General features: G+C 41.3%; 1 protein-coding gene across 2 annotated transcripts in view; it reads right to left on the bottom strand.

The window, feature by feature from the left end:
- The window catches only part of LOC309685428 (rap1 GTPase-activating protein 1-like), a gene marked incomplete at both ends in the record, with an annotated part of 39,577 nt that extends 20,116 nt beyond the window's left edge, over positions 1–19,461 (bottom strand). Inside the window, 11 exons of one of the 2 annotated variants that reach the window (XM_082498311.1) lie at positions 1,143–1,298; positions 1,555–1,684; positions 2,323–2,423; positions 2,674–2,757; positions 2,848–2,901; positions 3,197–3,275; positions 4,742–4,845; positions 12,592–12,783; positions 12,881–12,919; positions 14,030–14,077; positions 19,429–19,461. In XM_082498311.1, the coding sequence (XP_082354437.1) occupies positions 1,143–1,298; positions 1,555–1,684; positions 2,323–2,423; positions 2,674–2,757; positions 2,848–2,901; positions 3,197–3,275; positions 4,742–4,845; positions 12,592–12,783; positions 12,881–12,919; positions 14,030–14,077; positions 19,429–19,446 (1,005 nt within the window). The remainder of the gene's footprint in view (positions 1–1,142; positions 1,299–1,554; positions 1,685–2,322; positions 2,424–2,673; positions 2,758–2,847; positions 2,902–3,196; positions 3,276–4,741; positions 4,846–12,591; positions 12,784–12,880; positions 12,920–14,029; positions 14,078–19,428) is intronic. The other variant, XM_082498310.1, reaches the window with a different exon arrangement.
- Positions 19,462–19,563: the final 102 nt, after the last annotated feature.

A 19,563-nucleotide genomic window follows, 5' to 3' on the forward strand; every position in this document is an offset into this window, starting at 1 on the left:
ATCAGAATTCCTACATGATATGAGACATAGCACTTTGATTAAAATGTTTCTACAATGGAAAATCCACCGCAGAATGCAAGCTTTATATATTTTCTGCTCCCTCAGCATGACTGAAAGTTGAACATAAAGTTATACAGACATCCGTACAGAGTTAAGTGACAGAGAAACAGCTGTGTCCAAAGACTGCAGACAGGGAATTTGTGTTCTTGCAGGGCTTCTTTCAACTGGTGGGCACTAACAGGCAGCACTTCCCTGCCAGATGGGCACCAGTTCTGCAATTCCCCCAAAGCAGGCGTAGCTGGTTTGAATTCCACAGATTAGGCCAACCAGCTGTATCTGACCTGCAGTCTCAGGCAGTGCAAGCTCTCAGCACTGTGCTCTGCCGCATGAGCAGCATGTCATGTCATGACTGACATGACTGACAGTCAGGTGAATTAGTTTTACCTGTTTTATATAATGCAAGCAAGGCATCCCCCAAAACGACATCAATTGCTCCTTGTGGTCTTTGATGTAAACAAAAATTTTTTATCCGAATTCATCCTGCTTCAATTCCCAAGCTTTAAGCTTCAGAAATTTACCAGCTACTTTGCCAAATATACAAGTATATTCTAGTTTCATGTGCAGACACTTAACAAATTGATCATATTATTCTTTAACCTTCTATTTGCTAGGTAGAAGCAGTAAGCAGTCCTTTTCAGTAAAATACTTGTGTTACAGAATTTCAATCATTCTCAGCCTCACCTCCTAGCCCCGTCCAGCTTATCAATATCTTTAAGAAATCTGAATACTCAACAAACATGAACACAGATTGCTAAATAGCAGCAATCACACCAAGCAGAGAGGACCTCTGCAAAAGTATAGAATAGAGAACAACATAGCAATAAGGAGACTCCTGGTCAGAGATCACAGAGTGGGTGAAGGGGAAGGAGACCTGGCGGCAGCTACTGGATTTCTAGGTTTACGGGTAATAGATCTAATTATTGTCTTTCGCTGAAAACACTGATCAAGTTTACTAATAGAGCAAGCAGGATAGGATGACAACTGGATGAACTTGTACCTTTCCCAAAGGCCCAAGAACAGGTTTCCACATCAAGGATCAATATCAGTAAATCAGCACAGAGCAATCTATTGGCTCCATTTACCTTGTAGAAAGTGTCCCCAGTGGTGACAGGAGTGAGCTGAACTACAACGTAAGCATGTAGGAAATTAGAAGCAATCATATCAGGGACAAAAGGCGTGCTTTCATCCTGGAAGATGATGGCCACAATGTCATTCCCAATGTGACGCTTTCGCTGAAGCTGGAGAGAAAAAAAAAATAATAAAGTGAGAAGGTGGGTGAAAAAGAGTAAGACAGTACGTTGGGGCCTCAAACACCAGTCTGTCTAGCATCTCCAACCATTTGTTCAACCAAACCTCTTATCACTGCTTTTACCATTATTCCAGCCGTAATTCCCAACATTACGCCATTAGGCATTCTCCCCTCTAACTAGGCCCCCGTCAAACACCCTTCCCTCTTAGCCACACTGTTGAATTCCTTAGTTCTCCTTCCAATACCTGCTGGGAATCTCCCTCTGTGAAGGGCAGTTTTGTAGATACATGAAACATGATCTCCTTGCCCCGGAAGTTTGTATAGACCGACTCAGTGCCTGTTTGACCTCTGGTGACATCCAATCCTCCCCGGAACCTGAGCAAATCCATACCATGCCATAGGTCAGGCAGGGCAGAGATGAGAAAGTGGAGAGATGAAAGAAGATATCAGTAACAGTAGCTTGGTACCATCAATATTATCAAAGGTGATTTTTAAGAAATCAGTGATAGTGAGGCACCAAATCTTCCCAAAACAAAGGCACTGACTGAAGCTGCCCAATGTTTCTTGAACATACTTGCTTGCTAAAAGCTACGAAGCTAAACGAGGGATCCTCAAAGGAGGTACTTTCTTTGGCATTCTTCTGAGAAATACAATCCATATTTCAGAAGTACAGAAAGAACAGGCTGCCCCACAGAAAAAGACTAAAACAATACTGACCCCTACCATTGTGAAACAAACTTACATTCGCATAGTCAAATAAATTTTTTCTTTGCTGATACCATGAGTCAGATTGAGATACCAGGAGACCTTTAAATGGAAATACCAGCAGACACCTAAACTCCAACTGTTTCCCAGACAAGATGGTTAAGAAAAGCATTCTGGGCTTCTCCACCTGCACTGGGAGTCAGAGGATGCAGCACTTTTCTGAAAGCCGGGCTCTAACAGAGTCACAGCCTCTGAACATGTGGTGTTCCCAAACTCGACCTGGCTTTCCAATGGCACTGGGTACACACCCACGGAAATCTTGCAGCTGAATCTTGTCACCAAGGAAATCCAGGAACTCCAGAAAACCCAGACTCTCTTCTGTGTTACTGAAGACTTCTTCTTCGGTTGTCTTCAAAAGGAAAGGAGAAGTCATAAGGAGCACAAGCAGTACAAAGAACAGGCAGTAATTTCTCTACATAGTTCGACCAGCTTTGAGGACTTGCACAAACAAATTGATTAACACAAGGCAAGCTTCTATCCTTTCTCTTTAGGGCACCTGTATTTTTCACAGGACAGTATAGACCTTGTTATTACGTTTAAGCTAAGAGAACCAACTCTTCACATTCTACCTGAGTATCATGGGATCTGAAGGAGCTTACCTGTCCAGGTTTCTGGTAGATGACCCCAAATTTGAAGTTATTGCTTATGACATGTTCATCAAATGCAACAATAAGCTGAGAAGCCTGAGGTAATGAAAATACAAATTATCAGTCGGACGTCATTAGCCAGACCTTGATGGAACAGGGACATACAGACATATCAGAACATTATACCTTGGGGTAGAGGACAGGAAAGAAGCGTTCAACATTCACATCCTCACACAGTAGCTGTTGAGTGAGAGAGAGAGAGAGAGAGAAACAGAAGTGCGATTATCACGTGCCCTAGCTTGCTGTGGGCGTGAGAACATAGTCACTGTTTATAATTATCTGACAGGAGTCCCTTCAGGCAAAAAAATCTGAGACAAAATTAGAAGAGAAAGAAGAGAAGCTACATTGAAGTGTAAAAGGGAAGTATATGACAGTACTATTGGGGAATAGTAGAAAAGAGGGAAATGGGAGGACAGAGGTGAAAATAACTTGAAGAATGAGGCTGTGAGAGTGAACCGGCAAACATGAATCTCACCTTTGCCATCTGGACAGCACTGGGAAACTCATTCAGACAAGAAATGGGGATCAGGTCATGTTTGGTGCCAGTCCGAGTCCTGACACAAAACAGAAAAAAGGCATTAGAGCAAAAGCTGAAGGGAAACATAAGCAACACTGGCTCTTTAAAGAAAGAGTAGCCATTCCTCAGATTATCTTTTAAGCCTGATGCATAAAATCACTGGAAAAGGAAGGTATTTACTCTTCTTTTTGCTCACCACTTGTATGTGAGGAGCAGAGGAAGACAAAACGGGGATGTTTAGTATCTTGCTCCTTTGCATTCTTTTCTTGCTTGAAGAAATATTTTGCTCTTCCTGCCTCCCCCCCTCCCCTGCCATTTTCTTTCACAGAAATCTAAATGTTGAAATACAATTCATGGACACAGTATTATAATGGATTCATAAGATCATACGAGTGTTTGAAAGACTGCTAAAAGGTCTGTTAGAGACAGCCTAGGAAAGCAGATCTATGCAAATTATAGAAGGTAGAAACCAGTGTAGCATTGTTCCAGAAAGCTGATGGAGAAAAGTTTCCTTTCTCTATATATATATATTAAATATATATATATAGGAGAGATGTCTTTCTAAGGGAGAAGAAATATTGGGCTGTCAGAGTCCCCTTCAAAACATTATGAACAAACTATTGAGCAAAAGGTGCTGCATATAGTACAATATCTTAAGAAAGGAATTACTACCATTATGTTCTTCACCAGTCTCTTCCATGTAGGAAGGTTTCTGGGATCAGATAAACATTCCCTGGCACAGCTCACAAACAGGTTCTCTCTTCCCAACCTCCACCCCCCACCCCCTCCCCGATTATTGCTCTGCCTGGTACTCTGAAGTGTCCTCTGCATGCAACAGAGGAAACTCACCAGTGATTCTCTTGTAGCTGACTGCTATGCAATCAGTATTTTCCCTCAGTCCTGGACGAGTCCTTGTCAGCAGCAACTGTAAGTCAGTTGCTTCCAGCAGCACACTGTCTACTGGAAGTGCACCCAGCCCATAGCGTGCTAAAAAGCTTTTCTGCAGCGTGCCTCACCTATGCAGCATCCATCTCTGTTCTTCATCTAGCTCATTCAGCAACTACCTGTGGAAGCCCTAAAGGACAGCCTAAAGACACTTCATAGGCTGTCCTGGGAAGCTAAGGAATGTTCTAGCTCACCTTCAAGGGAACCTTATTCTCAAGTACAAAGTCCAAAGACAGGCCTGGCCTAGGCTGTCCTCCATCAGGAAATACGTATTCTCCTAGAGAGTACTCAACATGTCTCTAAGTAAACAGAATAAACAGAAAAACTTTCCTTTTGAGGGAAGAACAGGAGCTATAAAAATGTGCCTACAAACACTACTTCAGCTTGCTGAAGGAAACTGCTAAGAGAAACTCAGAGGGAAAGGCAAGAAAAGAAGGCTCAAAGGTTCCTTTGCAGTCTTCTCCAGGAGAAAGACACAATTCACACCCATATATATGCAGAGGAAGCTCAAGAGAGACACAGCACAGTAACATACACTTCAAAAACAGGCAGTGTTACCTCAGCAACAGGCGTAAATTTTCCTGTTTCTCGATCTGTTCATACTTCACAGAAAGTACCAGGTAGCCCAAGGATATGTCACTGGAGTAAAAGTTCTGGTGCTCCTGAAAACAGGAAGCCATTATTCCCAACATGCTCACCCGAGAGGTTTACCTAGATTTTTTGCGTACAACCTGTCACTCAAGATTAGTTGATTTTTTTTTTTTTAAACTAGCAATGGCATGCTTGAAGACACGCCTATGCTGTCTCCCAGCCCCCTGAGTTGATCAATGCATGAGCGTATGAGTCAATATTCATCCACTATCAGTTCAGTTCCTTCTCAGCTGTCCATCATCACAAGGGCTCCTGAGAAGGAATAGGATGAGAACATTCAGCGATACATTTTGAAGAAATCAAGTTTCTTGTAAATAAAATCATGTGTTTCATGGACTTTCCCTGTATCCATTCAGACTCTGCTTGACTAAGTAGTGGTCTCCAGCACATTCAATTGCACGTGGTCATAGGAATTTTCTACACAAACAGTACTGGCATGATCATTATACCAAATGGTTGATCTCTAAGAGCACTCACATCTCAGGGAGGATGCAGTCAGAGCTCCAGGTAACTACTTTGCAGATGAAGACTGTTCTCAGCAGCGCCACTAACACTGCTTGAGCTTTAGTGGAGTATGCCCCAGAGAGAATCGTTCAGTCATACAATGAACCATAACGCAAACATTTTCACAGGCTCTATACAGAAGGGGCTGTGGCCATACATTTCTCCTAGGTATACAGCCATGTTCCAATGGCCTGAGTATATCAATATACATTTTTATATATATATATGTTTTATAGATATAGCATGTATTTTGATATATATAACCTTTAACTTCAAAAGGTTAAAACTTTTTGACAAGACATGTTAATGGAAAACTCTAGCACAATGAGAACACTATATAGGTGTAATCACCCCAAAATGCTTAGATTGCTCCCATCTTCCAAGTGGAAAACCACTTTATGGCCAGTTTTTGGAGCTGGCTGCTACTCCGACCAAACAAAATGCTGAGACTGAGCTCATGCTTTCAGCAAACAGTCCAAAATTATTGTGTTTGAGGTATAAGCAGGACAGAGAGACCAATAAGAATGTCATGAGGGGGAATCTGATTCTCTTTGGATTAGATTTGATTAGATTAATATCTTAATCTCTTGCTGCTAATGAGACCTTCTCTTGAAAGGGGCAGTAGTACTTTCCAGTATTTAGCCCCCAACCTAGGAGAATATAGTGAGATTGGTACGATAATTCTGAGCTAGCAATGACGGAAGTTGGGCTAACACTCCTTCTCAGCAAAGCAAAATAATAATAAATACAACAAAATAAAGAATCATCTCAGCTACCCTATAGCAGGCAGAATTATCAGTGCCCTTTTATGCCTTGGGACCATGAAAATCAAGAGAAAGCTATACAGCAATCTGCTGATGGTGGAATCAAGAATGTGGCCACAGAGATTGTCAGTGCAGAACAGTTTAGGCATCAAACAAAAAAAAAAAAAATCAAGGCTTTCTTTTGGTATCTTTTGTAGACAAATGTCATGATTTTCCAAATCCCAGATGATGCACCTCAAGACATTCAGCTGGATTGCCCACTTGTGGTTCTGTAGGAAAAAGAAGCTCTGTCCACTCACTGAGAAGTCAGATGCTCCCAGGAGATAAAATGCACACACTTTAATGGGAAGCCTGATTCCCAAATTCCACTTGTAAACTGTTTCACAGAGAAGAGGTACCAGTTGCTATCCTGCTTGCTGATATATTTTCTAATGACAGTGTTGCCCATCACCAACTTACTTGAAAGACATAATCAAAGTATTCTGCGTACATTTTAGTGTGTAGAGAATCTGTTCCAATGTACACCAGTGGTTTTATACTGTTGATATATCGAAATTATCTCCCCAGCATAGATGCAAAGTGTTTGTAATGGTCAAATTAAATGGAGGAGAGAGATAAACCACCATTCCCCTGCAAATAATCAATGGGCTGTTCTACCAGCAGAATAGCAGTCATCTCAAATTAAAGACAGTTATGTGTAACCTGAGAAGATGGCCAGGGAGCATGAAGTCAGTAACCAGGTTTGCAAGACTCAGAGGGACCATCATAGGAAGCACTGTATAAACACATCCTTGTGCATGACAAGGGACAGTAAGTTAAGTGTCCAGTTGTACAGTCAAAACATGCACAATTTGGAACGTGTTGTAAGAAAGAAATACTCTGAACACAATTAATTAAGGACTCAATGGGAGCAAAGTGTGTAATTTCACCAAAAAGAGTTGCTAGTCTGAGAGAACCTTCCTCAGCCTTTTGCCTAGAAAATACAGAAGGTCTGTTCTGTCTCTGATGGATTGTAACCTCTCTCAACACAGTGGTGAGACTGCCTTTTACCGTGGAAAAAAAAATCTAAGCAATTTTTTGTATTAGTCATAGTTCTGACTCACGGTGAAATAAAGATACATCTAGTGAAATACTCTGATATCTATGTGGACGTATGTATCTTAAGTCAACAGACATAAACCAATCCCCTCTTTGATAAAAAAGAGGAATAACTAAGACTACAGTCACTACCCTGAACCGGGATATGAAAATGAAGCTACTGAACTTCTTTAAGTACTAGAGATACCATTGTCATCTCTTCCTCTTTGAGACAGAAAAAAAACCCCAACACCAAGAACAGCCCTGCTACTGATTTATGGGGAAAAAGTTTCATGGCTTCTGGTGCTAGCACAGCCTACCTTCTGCCAAAGCAGACTGAACGAGCGTGTCCTGAAAAAGATAAGGTATAAGTGAAGACCAGCAAACAGGCAAACATAATAACGTTGCCTCTAGTTGCAATGTTCAGATCACAGAAGTCCAGTGTGATCTGTCACACGAGTCCATGGTAGTGACTGAACTTATCCATACATAGGAAGAAAAGCTGAAATCAAAGGAAGACACAAAGGCTGAAAGGACAACTTATTTTTCCTGACCATGACTTTCAGGATACTAGTAGATTTTGGGGATGTGAATAAGAATCAGGTGCGGTAGTCATTGTGACCAAGGGCAGAAAGAGAGAGAAGTTGAGGAATAGACAGATTCGAGGAGCAAAACAAAAGCACGCTCAATAGTCAGTTGATGTTTAAAATCAAAGATGTCCATAAACCAAAGAAGTCATATGCTAGGGTGGATGCCCGAGACAGGCTGTTGAGGAAAAAGATGGCCCAATGCCAACAGAAGTCGGGACTAGAAAGCAGAACAAAGGCCACAGCCTGAGGTAAACTGCAGCCAAAAGTAACACCAAGCTGCAGAGACCAGAAAACAGGATGCCTTTTGATGATACTTCTAAGCCAGACTCCAGCAGGTCTGACACACTGGGATCTCAGCTGCTTTGGACACTGGGTTATCAGCTCTGCAGACGGCATAACCAGAGAGAGCTGCACTAAGGGGTGCAATCCCCACAGGGTATCAGGCACCAGAATTAGTGGAGGTCTTAAAATAATTTAATTTCTGCCAAAGCTACTCTGTCTGCCTAGCTTGATCCTGAATGTAAGCCTAGGTTTTAAACTGAGATCTGAGTAATCGCATGTATGAACAAAACTATCATTTCCTCATAATGACTTTTTTTTCCTCTCTGATTTTCTTTCTCTTTGAAAACACACAGGCAACAGAAGGCAGACTCGGAGTCCTTCAACATACAACAGCATTTATTGTTAGCTGTCCTGAAGTTAGAGGTGAACCATCAATAGGCTTTATGGTTAATACTGAAGATTGCAACTCAGTGGTGAAAAGATACCCTGGAGCTTAGATGACCTATGTATAGGTACAAATTTGTTCGGCCACAGAAGCAGTTTCTGTAACATTTAAGGCAGTCTGAAAAGTTCTGGATTTCAAATGGAACTCTGCAAAAGCAACTAAGTATCTTCCATGGGGCCAAGGGAAAAGACTGACAGAATACAGAAGGAGTGCTGACAGTTCTCCTGAGAAGTTATGAAGCTATTAAGACATCTGCCATGTTCTGAGTCTCTTGGGTTCTTTTTGATGAAATAGAATTCTTTTTCACTACCTAGTAGCAGCAATTGCACCAAAGATGAACAAACCATAAAAAGGTAAAAGACATATTGCCCATGGGAACTGGTATGTTTCATCAGTTCTTTTAGCAATAAGAGCATAGGAAGCCAGAGAACACTAAATGATCTCTACAGGTTTCAAAATGGTTTCATTAGCCCATTCTCTTCCTTTAAGACAACTGAAAATAATAAAAAAACCCAACAATTAGCTTTGTTGCTAATTAGCAACCTCTGGTCACCTGGTAAAATACTGGGATGATTTCATTCCTGCAGAAGGAACAAAAGCAGCTTTGGTGGCCAAATGATTATGTGATGACCTACAGAAAGATAATGATACCTGAACATCCAAACCTATCAACAGTAACAGATAAACTTACAGTACTGAGTAGGCAGCATCATTATTCCATCATTATTCCATTTTATTTCATAAAATCATAGAATGGTTTAGGTTGGAAGGGACCTTGAAGACCATCAAGTTCCAACCCCCCTGCCATGGGAAGGGACACCTCCCACTAGACCAGGTTGCTCAAAGCCACATCCAACTTGGCCTTGAACACCTCCAGGGACGGAGCTTCCACAACTTCTCTGGGCAACCTGTTCCAGTGACTTACCACCCTCAAAGTGAAAAATTTCTTCCTGACATCTAATCTAAATCTACCCTCTTCCAGTTTGAAGCCATTACCCCTTGTCCGATCACTACATGCCCTTGTAAAAAGTCCCCCCTCAGCTTTCCTGTAGGCTCCCTTTAGGTACTGGAAAGCTGCTATAAGGTCTCCCTGGACCCTTCTCTTCTCCAGTCTGAACAACTCCAACGAACCCCAACCTCTCCTATGAGCCTGTCCTCATAGGAGAGGTGCTCCAGCCCTCTGATCATCTTTGTGGCCCTACTCTGGACCCGCTGCAACAGGTCCATGTCTTTCCTATGTTGGGGGCTCCAGAGCTGGATGCAGTACTCCAGGTGGGATCTCACTAGAGTAGAGTAGACGGGAAGAATCACCTCCCTCAACCTGCTGGCCACAGTTCTTCTGATGCAGCCCAGGATATGGTTGGCTTTCTTGGCTGCGATCGTGCATTGTCAGCTTGTGTTGAGCTTCTCATCAATCAGCACCCCCAGATCCTTCTCCCCAGGGCTGCTCTCAATCCATTCTCTGCCCAGCCTTTATTTGTGCTTGGGATTGCCCTGACACACATGCAGGACCCTGCACTTGGCCTTGTTGAACTTCATGCACAGGCCCACCTCTCCAGCCTGTCCAGGTCTCTCTGGATGGCATCCCTCCCCTCCAGTGTGTTTACCTTGCCACACAGCTTGGTACCATCAGCAAACTTGCTGAGGGTGCACTCAATCCCACTCTCCATGTCACCAACAAAGATGCTGAACAGCACAGGTCCCAGTACTGACCCCTGAGGAACACCACTCATAACTGGTCTCCACTTGGACGACAAGCCATGATTCACAACTCTTTGAGTGTGACCTTGCAGGCAGTTCCTTATCCATCAAGTGGTCCATCTGTCGAATCCATGTCTCTCCAATTTAGAGACCAGGATATCATCTGTGACAGTGTCAAACACTTTGCACAAGTCCAGGTAGATGTCATCAGTTGCTCTTCCCTTGTCCCCTACCACTGTAACCCTTAAATCATAAGGTATCATTTGCCAATCAGATGACAAGGACCTAGAAGCTACTGCCATTGTTGGCAACTGCAGAACACAGAACCACTAAGGCTGGGCTGGTACTGAAACAATACCTGATAAGGTTGTCTCCTTGCAGGCCCTCCCTGCATCTCTGCTTGGAGAAAACTAAAAAATAAAAATAAAATATCTTGGGCTGATGTCAGCTTGTCATGACAGGAAAATAGTAAAAAGCTCCATAACACATACATTTGCATACCAGAGGAAAATGATCCCGAATATGAGAAGATCTGCAGTCTCAGCAAGTCAGAGAACACATTTACTAAAATCATAGACTTGTAGTAATGAAACAAAATTAGACTTTAAAATAACAAAAGAGATAATTACAATTATGCCTAATAATAAAAATGTCCTTTGACTGCTTCAAATAGTTTCCACTTCTTTGTCCTAGGTTAAGCTGGAATTTCACACTAATAACTTAAGAAATAGTACTTTCCACTGAGAAGACTCCACTGAGTCAGTTCCCCAACAGTTCACAGCACTGCACCAATAATACTTTAACCAGCACAAAGGACAGCATAATGGAGAAATACATGGCCATATATGAATGTTTGGCAAGAAAGGTTCTCTCATCAGCACTGCCAGCTTCAAGTGCTTGTGAAACTGCACCCTAAAATTCTTTGACTTACATTCCCAATGTATACCTTTATTAATCCTTCCCGGCTTCAGGCTACTTCTCTTTATTATAGTCTTGAAAAACAACGTAGACATTTAATAATTCCTACAGTGTAAGACATAAGCTTTTACAGCTTTCTTCCTACAGGCAAAATTAATCTTACTGTGTAATCGCCATATAAAATATAGACCACAAAACAAAGAAAAGGAACTTAGCTATGGCTTATAGGTCCTGGCACTTTTTTTGTGTGGTTGTTTTACAGGATCTGCTATAAGGTGTTCTGCAAAAAGGGTCAAAAGAATTATCCGAGTTTGAGTGACCTGGTATATGCACACTCACAACACAGACACATGTATTAAGTTTGTAATACCACACATACTCTAATCTCCCATCTTGCTTAAAGCATATTTCCTAAACCACTAGCTATTCCTTCCCCATCACATGATGCTTATGGACTCTTCTTCAGCTGAGAACTGTTCGCAGTTATTCAAAGCATGCAAGAGATCTTTCTTTACCTTTCTGAAATAATCTTCTCATGTTATCAGCAAGGAAAGGACCCAAACCACATAGCATGAAAATCACTGGTGTTTCTTAACTTTGAACTGAAAAAATATTCTTCTTGTGGAAAAACTCTGAGCTCTCTCCTTACCTAAGCCTTTAAGTCATGGGTAAAGACATGAGTAAAGTTTTCTACCCATGGGTAGAATTTTCTGTGGCAAGAGTCCTGTTCACCTTGTCCTTTTCTGACACTGGCTCGCTCAAAACATGAACTGAATATCAGAAAAGATCATGAGTTTGTTCTCACTTGTTCTCGATGGCTAATACCGTCCTGAGATCCAGTCTGGGAATCAATCAATTCCCTGAATAGGCCAACCCAGATGGACATCAATGGCCATCCAACAAATATCCACTTAATGAGGCCAAATGCTGTCTCCATATTGGTCAGACTGAAATTTTTAAAGTCAGGCAACACTTAGCACCAAACTTACTGAAACAACTATAAAATGCATTGTCCAGTTTCTTCATACACATTCTGCGGTGACCATGCTTGCTACTGAGGAAAATGGACTATTTTTCTTACTACTGAGGGGCTTGCACTGTCGGTGCTGAAGTCCCCTCTAAAAATAATACCATCTCCATTTCCAATATTATTACACCTTTTCCCCCCTTGTCGTCCCAAAGTTGGTATCTGTCCAGGAGCCTCAAAAGAGTGTGTTAACCAAATATAAGCATTTCCTGTGCAAACCTTTCTCTTCTGTTAATGCACAGGATGATGCACATATCACAAGAGGACAGGACCAACCTAACACAATACTAGTCATACAGTAGTATATACCTTATTTACATTAGTTCAAGGCATCAGGAAGAACTGAAATCGAGTGGCTGTGCAGTTATTTCTAAATCCATCAGGAAAAGCCTGAGAGACATTTCAGCTTGAGGCTGGGTGGGCAGAGAAGCTCTGAAGGTCACCCTTACCTTCCCCAGAAAATGTTTGCGGTACAGCTTGGCTGTAGGGTCACTCTCCAGTTTCACTTTACCACTCCAGGGAAAGGGTATGTCAGACAGAGTTGGACTCAAGCTGGAGAGGTTGTGGCTGGTCCCTTCAATCCAGTAGCCCCCAAACTGGGGTAAGATAATGAGAGGATATGGCCACCCTTTCTGTAACACCTATTGAGAAGGACAGAGAACGTGAAAGCTGAAAGGCCAAAAAGCTGAAAGGCCAACAAAGTCCAAGGAAAAACAGAGGGGAGCAGTACTAACTCACCTCATGGATGCTGGGGTAAGGAATATACTCCTCTTCTGTCTGAAATCAGAAGAGACCATCAGCAAAAATGCATGATATCATTTAAAGTGTTACACTCTCAAGATGGCACAAGCTGTGCCCTCAGCTCCCACTCTGTCCTCATCCATCTTTAGAGTTTCACTTTGAAATTTAAGGTTAGACTCCATTTCCCAAGTCTCAGCATTACAATGCAGAACTTTGAGAGCAATAAATTTAGGAGTCTGATTTCACCCACCATCCTCCTTGAAACTACACAGAATATAGGCATGCAAAACAAGGAGGCAGTCAAACTATAGGCAAATGGGATGAGGTTAGGAGTGAGAGCCTCCCTCCTTTCCTTCCACACAGTGATAGACAGCTGCAGACAGAGACGGCAGTAGGGATGGTAGAAACAGTACTGTATTTACACCGAGATCAAGGTTGTGTCATCTCCATAGCTAGACCTGTGTTACACAACGGACTAGTACTGAGGCATGACTGCAATAGGAGGAGTATCTGAGCCACTTTATGCCAACTGGATGCCCCTTCCATCACCACAAAGAGCACTGACTATCTCTGTCAGAACTGAGCTATATCAATTCTCTATGTGGCTTTTTTTGTTGTTTTTTTTTTTACGGTCATTCCAAGACTGAATTCAAGGTCAAGGTTGACTTTAATGTTACTGTGCCTGAGCTGAGACTGAAAGAATAGGGAGGAAGGGTTGAGAATTTAAAGATGGGAATCAGTTCTTATTGACCTAAAATTGAGGGGAACAGACCAGCTTTCTAGTAACATCTACGAGTCCTCAAGCGGACTACTGAAATATATGCAATGTGGTTTCATAAATATTATTATAGCTCTTAAATTGAAAAAAATTTAAGAAATAATTTAGTCAAAACTAAGATTGTTAATAATATTAAATGCTTATTGGAACCACTTAGATTTGAAAAAGGGAAGTATTGATTCTGTTTCAGCTACATAGTTTCACTCTCTCATGCAGCAACTTAATAAATAAATAAAGAAGACAAGTATATATGTGTTCTTGGGCTGTTTATAGGCTCCCTGTTCACTCCAAGATGAAAATACACTGCAAGCCAGGTCAGTTATTATCTGCCATTCTCAGCAACGTAGGAGGCAACGACTTGGCCTGACCTTGAGAGGAGCTGGAAGGGAACACCTTTGTTCGTCCAGACGACTCCCCTGGAAATAGAAAGTCACAGACAGTGAATCCTATGTTTTAGCATGTCTGTTTCACTTACCCTCTGTGTCCTCCTCCATATCCCCAGTATGCATATTTCAGCTCTCCCTGTAATCTTCTATTTTATGCAAGTTTGGAATAAACAGAAGGAGTAAAGCTAGAACTTGGCCAGTCCCCTAGTTTGGCATTATAACCATAAAGACCCTCCACCTTCCATCTTTTAAAAAGCAGAAAGCAGGCAGAAATCAAAGGCAATCTCCCAAACTGATTTTCTTATTTGATTCTCTAATCTCTTCTAGGTACTTTACTTCCTATCCCAAGCAATAAAAAAAGGAAGAGGTAAAGACAGACCGCGAAAGAACAGTATTCCAGACCACTCATACCTGCTCTACTCTTCCCTCTCCCTTGACGATACTGCCAGGCAAAGCACTGAAAACCTCTAAGCAGGGTTAAGTGAAGTAACAAACAATTGTTTTGAGGATTAGGGCTAGGCAAGAAGACTTTTAAGCAGCTTATGTGCCTCGCTTCCATCCACATAAGGGAACAAATCTGTCTCTTGGAGGTAAGACAGAAAATCAGAGGTGCTCTCCATTCACCCATACATCTGACTAGTGCAACAGACTCCACCGGGCAGCTCGGAGCCCTGCAAAAGCAAAGCCCTGCCCATCTGCTTTCCTAGGCACTCTTACTGTGAGGTGGGTTGGAATGGAAGGGCAAAAGACTTCTGGATGCCCAGTTTCTTCCCGAATCAGCAGCTGGCATCCAGACTTGATTCTCTTTCTGAAGGCTATTCCATCCTTTGCCTTCTGACCATGGCAAGACTAGTTCACTTCCACCACACTTGTGCAGCAGAAGCACACAGGAATAGGAAAATTTTAGTGAGGATAGCCTCAACACCGACTGAGCAGAGGCCCAAAACAAAAAGATATGGGGGCCAACAGCCTCTCATGAAATGCTGGTCATAGTCCAAGTGGGCATCAATACAGACAGAAGAGTAACAAGCAAAATCTGCATTGTCTGATAGCAAACTGAAGACCAGGATTTAAGTTGTAGATTTCTCTCATACACAATACATGAGTGGAGGTCTACTGTGGAGATGTAAGAGGCTCAAGAGCAAAAGTTTGGGGCCAGTGCTCCAGCCATACAGGATGAAAAACTGCTAGTATAGCAACAACACTAACATTGGGCAATAGCAACATTAGATCGAGAATTAATAGTAATCAGGATGCTCCTTGCAGGAGCAACAAAAGAAAAAAAAAAAAAAAAGACATCTATTACACATAAAAGCGAGGGAATGAGAAAGCTTATTAAAAGAACCTAAAAACGAGCCACAAAAAAAAGCTAAACATTCATGAAATTATGAGGAGCCTTGAGCTCACAACAAATGCATAACACTTTCAAAAAACTTAGAAACAGCAGAAGTAAACCAGTATGGCTAAACTCCAGGGTAAGGGAGACTAATAGTAGATGCACGAGGGATTCTTCATGAGTCTGAAGTTGAGTTCAAACACAAAAATAGCAATAACAACAAATTTTAGTTGGTTAAATATAGAAACACAGCAAGTGAGGAAGAATCTGCAGATAACATACTAACCGAAAAAAAAATCATTTCCTTAAATAATTTAGGAGAAAGGAGCTTGCCAAAACGTCTACAGCATGACACAGGATCAAACCATAAAAGCCAAGCTTAGAGAGTGTTACCCCCCTAAATTTTTTTTTTATATATATTTTATTTGTATTTTCCACAGAGGAGCCTGAGCAAATACCAGCTGAGAACTACGCTTCATAGAAGATCTGTTTCAAATTGCAGTGTCAGTAGGCAGCACTGATAAAATGAACAACAAATTACCAGGATGTGGTGGGTAATTAAGATGGAACCAAAGCTGACACGTGATCTTTATTTTTTGCAGAGGTGACCATTTTGCAGAGTAACCATTTTGCATTTGGGGAAGTCATAAAGCTGCGCAAGTGGAGTGCATGAAAAATAAGTGCAAATGAATGTTTTGTTGACGTAATCTGGAGTTTCACTTGTCAACCTAGTAGTGTGTTGAGGTTTATGAGATTAGGTTCTGAAACAGGGGTCTCAGGAACAGTTCTTTGGGGCAAGAAAATCCAATGCTCTATCAAAATAGGATGGAGACAGGAATGACACTCAGGTACAAAGCAGCCCCAACCTTCTGGAACAAACTGTGAAAGTACTGGGACAAACCTGCTGTGCACTGGGGGACTCCTGCACACGGAAATGGAGGTTGGGAAACTGCAATTTTGTAAGACCTCTCTCCCCTTCCCTGGCATTTTTGGCAGATCTGATAACTGCAAAAAGTTTCCAGTTTCAAAGGAGGTCCTGGTAGACGACCAGTATCTCAGAGAGGCCTGAGGGAAAACCTCCTGGACTGCTGTAAAGGAGCCGCTGTTTGTATCTGAGCCTCTACAGAGAGTGGAGGAACATGACAGGACATTCCATGACTCTGCACTGTTGAAGGAGCTCCTGGTAGCCTGGGAGCAGAAGACGTAGGCCTAAATCTACCAACTTCTCCTCCAGAGTGAAGCTTAAGATACTGGCAAAGATCTAATGCAGCTCTGGGCCGTATAGTCCAAAGCTTTATTTTAGAGGGTAACCAGGACTGCAGGGAACTTACAGCATAAGTTGTTGAAGTGTCAAAGAACAGGCAGAACATCTGGCTGACGATCACTGTCACTCCTCAAAAGGGAGAGGCGTAAACTACAGCAGTCTCAGCCACCTGTTGAAACACCCATCTGGTTTGGTCCAGTTTGGCTTGCAGCACTGCCTTTAAGGAAAGACTTTCCCACACTGTCTTCCTGGGTGTCTTACTAGAGACAGCATCAGTTTGGGAATCTGATATTCCCAGGGTCTTGTACAGGGGAAACACCTGGCCTGAGCAGGATGAAAGAACGGATGGCAGAGAAAAAAGCCTTCCAGATCCACAGTTGGGTCCAACGTGGCATAACAATGCTATGATAACACATATTTTTTATGGGGAAAGAGCAGTGCCTTGAGGGGACTAGTTCAAAACAGATAACTTGGATATAAAAGGGGATACAGGAAAAAAAAAATATGAAGGTAGTTGTGAGAAAATAAGACTGAAGGCTATGTTGAACTGGCAGGAGTGCAGAATAGAGGTAGTGAACATCACCCCATAAAAGACAAAAGCAGGTAAGAGAAAAGGGGTTGGTTATGTAAGTACGTGAAGACCTAAAGCATCTGAATTGATTGGCTGAAAAAAAGATCTGCTTGCTTTTCAACTGCTTGCACTGCAGAGCAATCTAGGAACAATGTATTCCTAAGTGTCCTTAACAAAGTATTCACTACATCTGTACGCATAGAATAATGCAGGCAGTAGTCCATTTACTTCAAGTAACAATTATTAAGATTAAGAAAAAGAAAAAAAGAAAAAAAGAAAAAAAAAAGGGGCAAACTTCATCCCTAGATCTTGGGGACAGCTTTCAGTTTAAAAAGAGAGCACAACTTTACCTGATAATTTATCACACATAATGAAATGGATGTGTTAATTTTCAGTCAAACAATTACACTCCAATCCGATCGTTAAAGTATTCAAAAACTAATTCTATCCTGTGGCTTTGTTGTTGTTATTTTACATGACAAATGTCCAAGTCTCCTCTTTTGCCTTTTACTCATTTGATTGCTAATGAAAATCCCAGATTTCATTTTCAAGAATAATTCACTAAACCTAAAGGACAGCCAGAGTCAAATGGAAGGAAAGGGAAAGCAAAAACAAACAAACAAAGAATAAATAAATAATTAGTAAAAATATAAAGAACAATCACAACAAATAATATAAAGAAATATTGGGAGGGAGTTTTTTCTTTTGGAATACATCACTCTTCCCTTCTTTCAAAAAATTGCTGTCATACTTAAGCAGCAGTTATTAATTCTCCTAACACAAGTGAGGTGATAAGCTAAATTAAAAATAATAATTAAAAAAAAGAATACAATCAAAAACCACGCCACTATAGAGTCTTAACAATGGGCAGCTAAGAAACCAATATAGATGCAAAATTAGGTGGTCTGCATATGTTGGAAACTCTCATCAGCTCCCTCTTTTATATCTCTAACTAAAGAGTACCAAATCCAGTGAGAGACAGTTTTCATATGTTAAACTGGGAGCTAAGAAACAGTGAAAATCTAAAGCAACACCGCCTTCCAGTAAGGGACATCCGCTAGCGGTTCTTCCTTATTTCAAAAAAGTTCCAGATTTCAAAAGGGACTTGAACTAAACAAGAAGCTCTGGACACTCAAGCTTACTTGTAGCACAGAGTTAAATGAGCCAGGCACACTTACACAGCTCGTTATTCTAAAGCACTGAGCATACATCCCAAACATAGTTTGGGTGCCAGTCCAGTAGTTTCAAGTTCTGTGTCTGTCTACACATAAATATATAAAATACATACCTTCAGCCCCTCCTTACCCGATTCCTCCTTTCTAGTCTGTCAAATAGTACTTCAGCCTCATAACTCTGTACTCACCTTTATAGTCCCAGCAAAGTCTTGCTTTTTCCTCATATACATAATTTGAGCACCCAAATTCCAGAAAAGAAGGTGTTTCCTAAAAGTTTAATTCCTGCACATAGTAAAAGGCAGGCGTTATGTGCCACGTCACGTGTTATGTTAGGTCAAAGTTAACCACAGCATTTTAAAGAAGGTGTACCACTCAGAGAAAATATTGGTAGTCTGTAAGGATGCTCTGAGAACAGAGGAACTGAAAAATTTGTTTATAAACATTTTTTATTAGATATATAACATATATTACTATCTCTATATTTGGTAGGACAGGGTTGGTTTTTTCCCCTTTTACTCTATTTTAAGTTTATAATGTAATGTATGCAATTAAATGCATGTATTTCCATAAGAGAATTAACCCAGAGTTATTCTTTCTTGTGCAAGTTAAAGACAGGGCCAACAGTAGTTATTCATTAAACTTTTTGACCTTGCTAAATGCAGCTATGTTAACATCCCATTAATCACCTGTCATTAGCAGCTGCTACCCAGCAAAAACATAGTTTCTTGAAGAAGATGCCAGAGATGCAACTTTGATTTTCTCTCAGAATCACACTTGTGCAAAGAACAGGCAGAATTATAATAATTTGTGTCTATTCCTTCCATCATGCTGGTTGGAAAAATGAACACAGGAAAATGCTTTTGAAACTCCATTTAAAAGTAGGTATAGGAGCTTGGGCCTAGAAGAGCTAAATATTCTTCAAGTCCAAATCAAAGGGTATTGGAAATGGAGCGACAAGACAAATAGCAGCTGATTATTTGTTTGGCTATGAAAAATCAAGAGATCCCAAAGTTTGATAGAATAACTTCTCCTTACCTGCATTTTTTCAATCATCTCAAACAAGTCCACAGTCTGTGAAAAGGAAAAGACAACAGGGAAAAGAATTTAACATTTGCAGAAGCTAACGTGATCTTCTGTGGTAACCCACATATTGAAGGAGCCAAAATCTCC

This window comes from Vanellus vanellus (genome assembly GCF_965231255.1).
Source record: "Vanellus vanellus genome assembly, chromosome: 1".
Lineage (NCBI taxonomy): Eukaryota > Metazoa > Chordata > Aves > Charadriiformes > Charadriidae > Vanellus > Vanellus vanellus.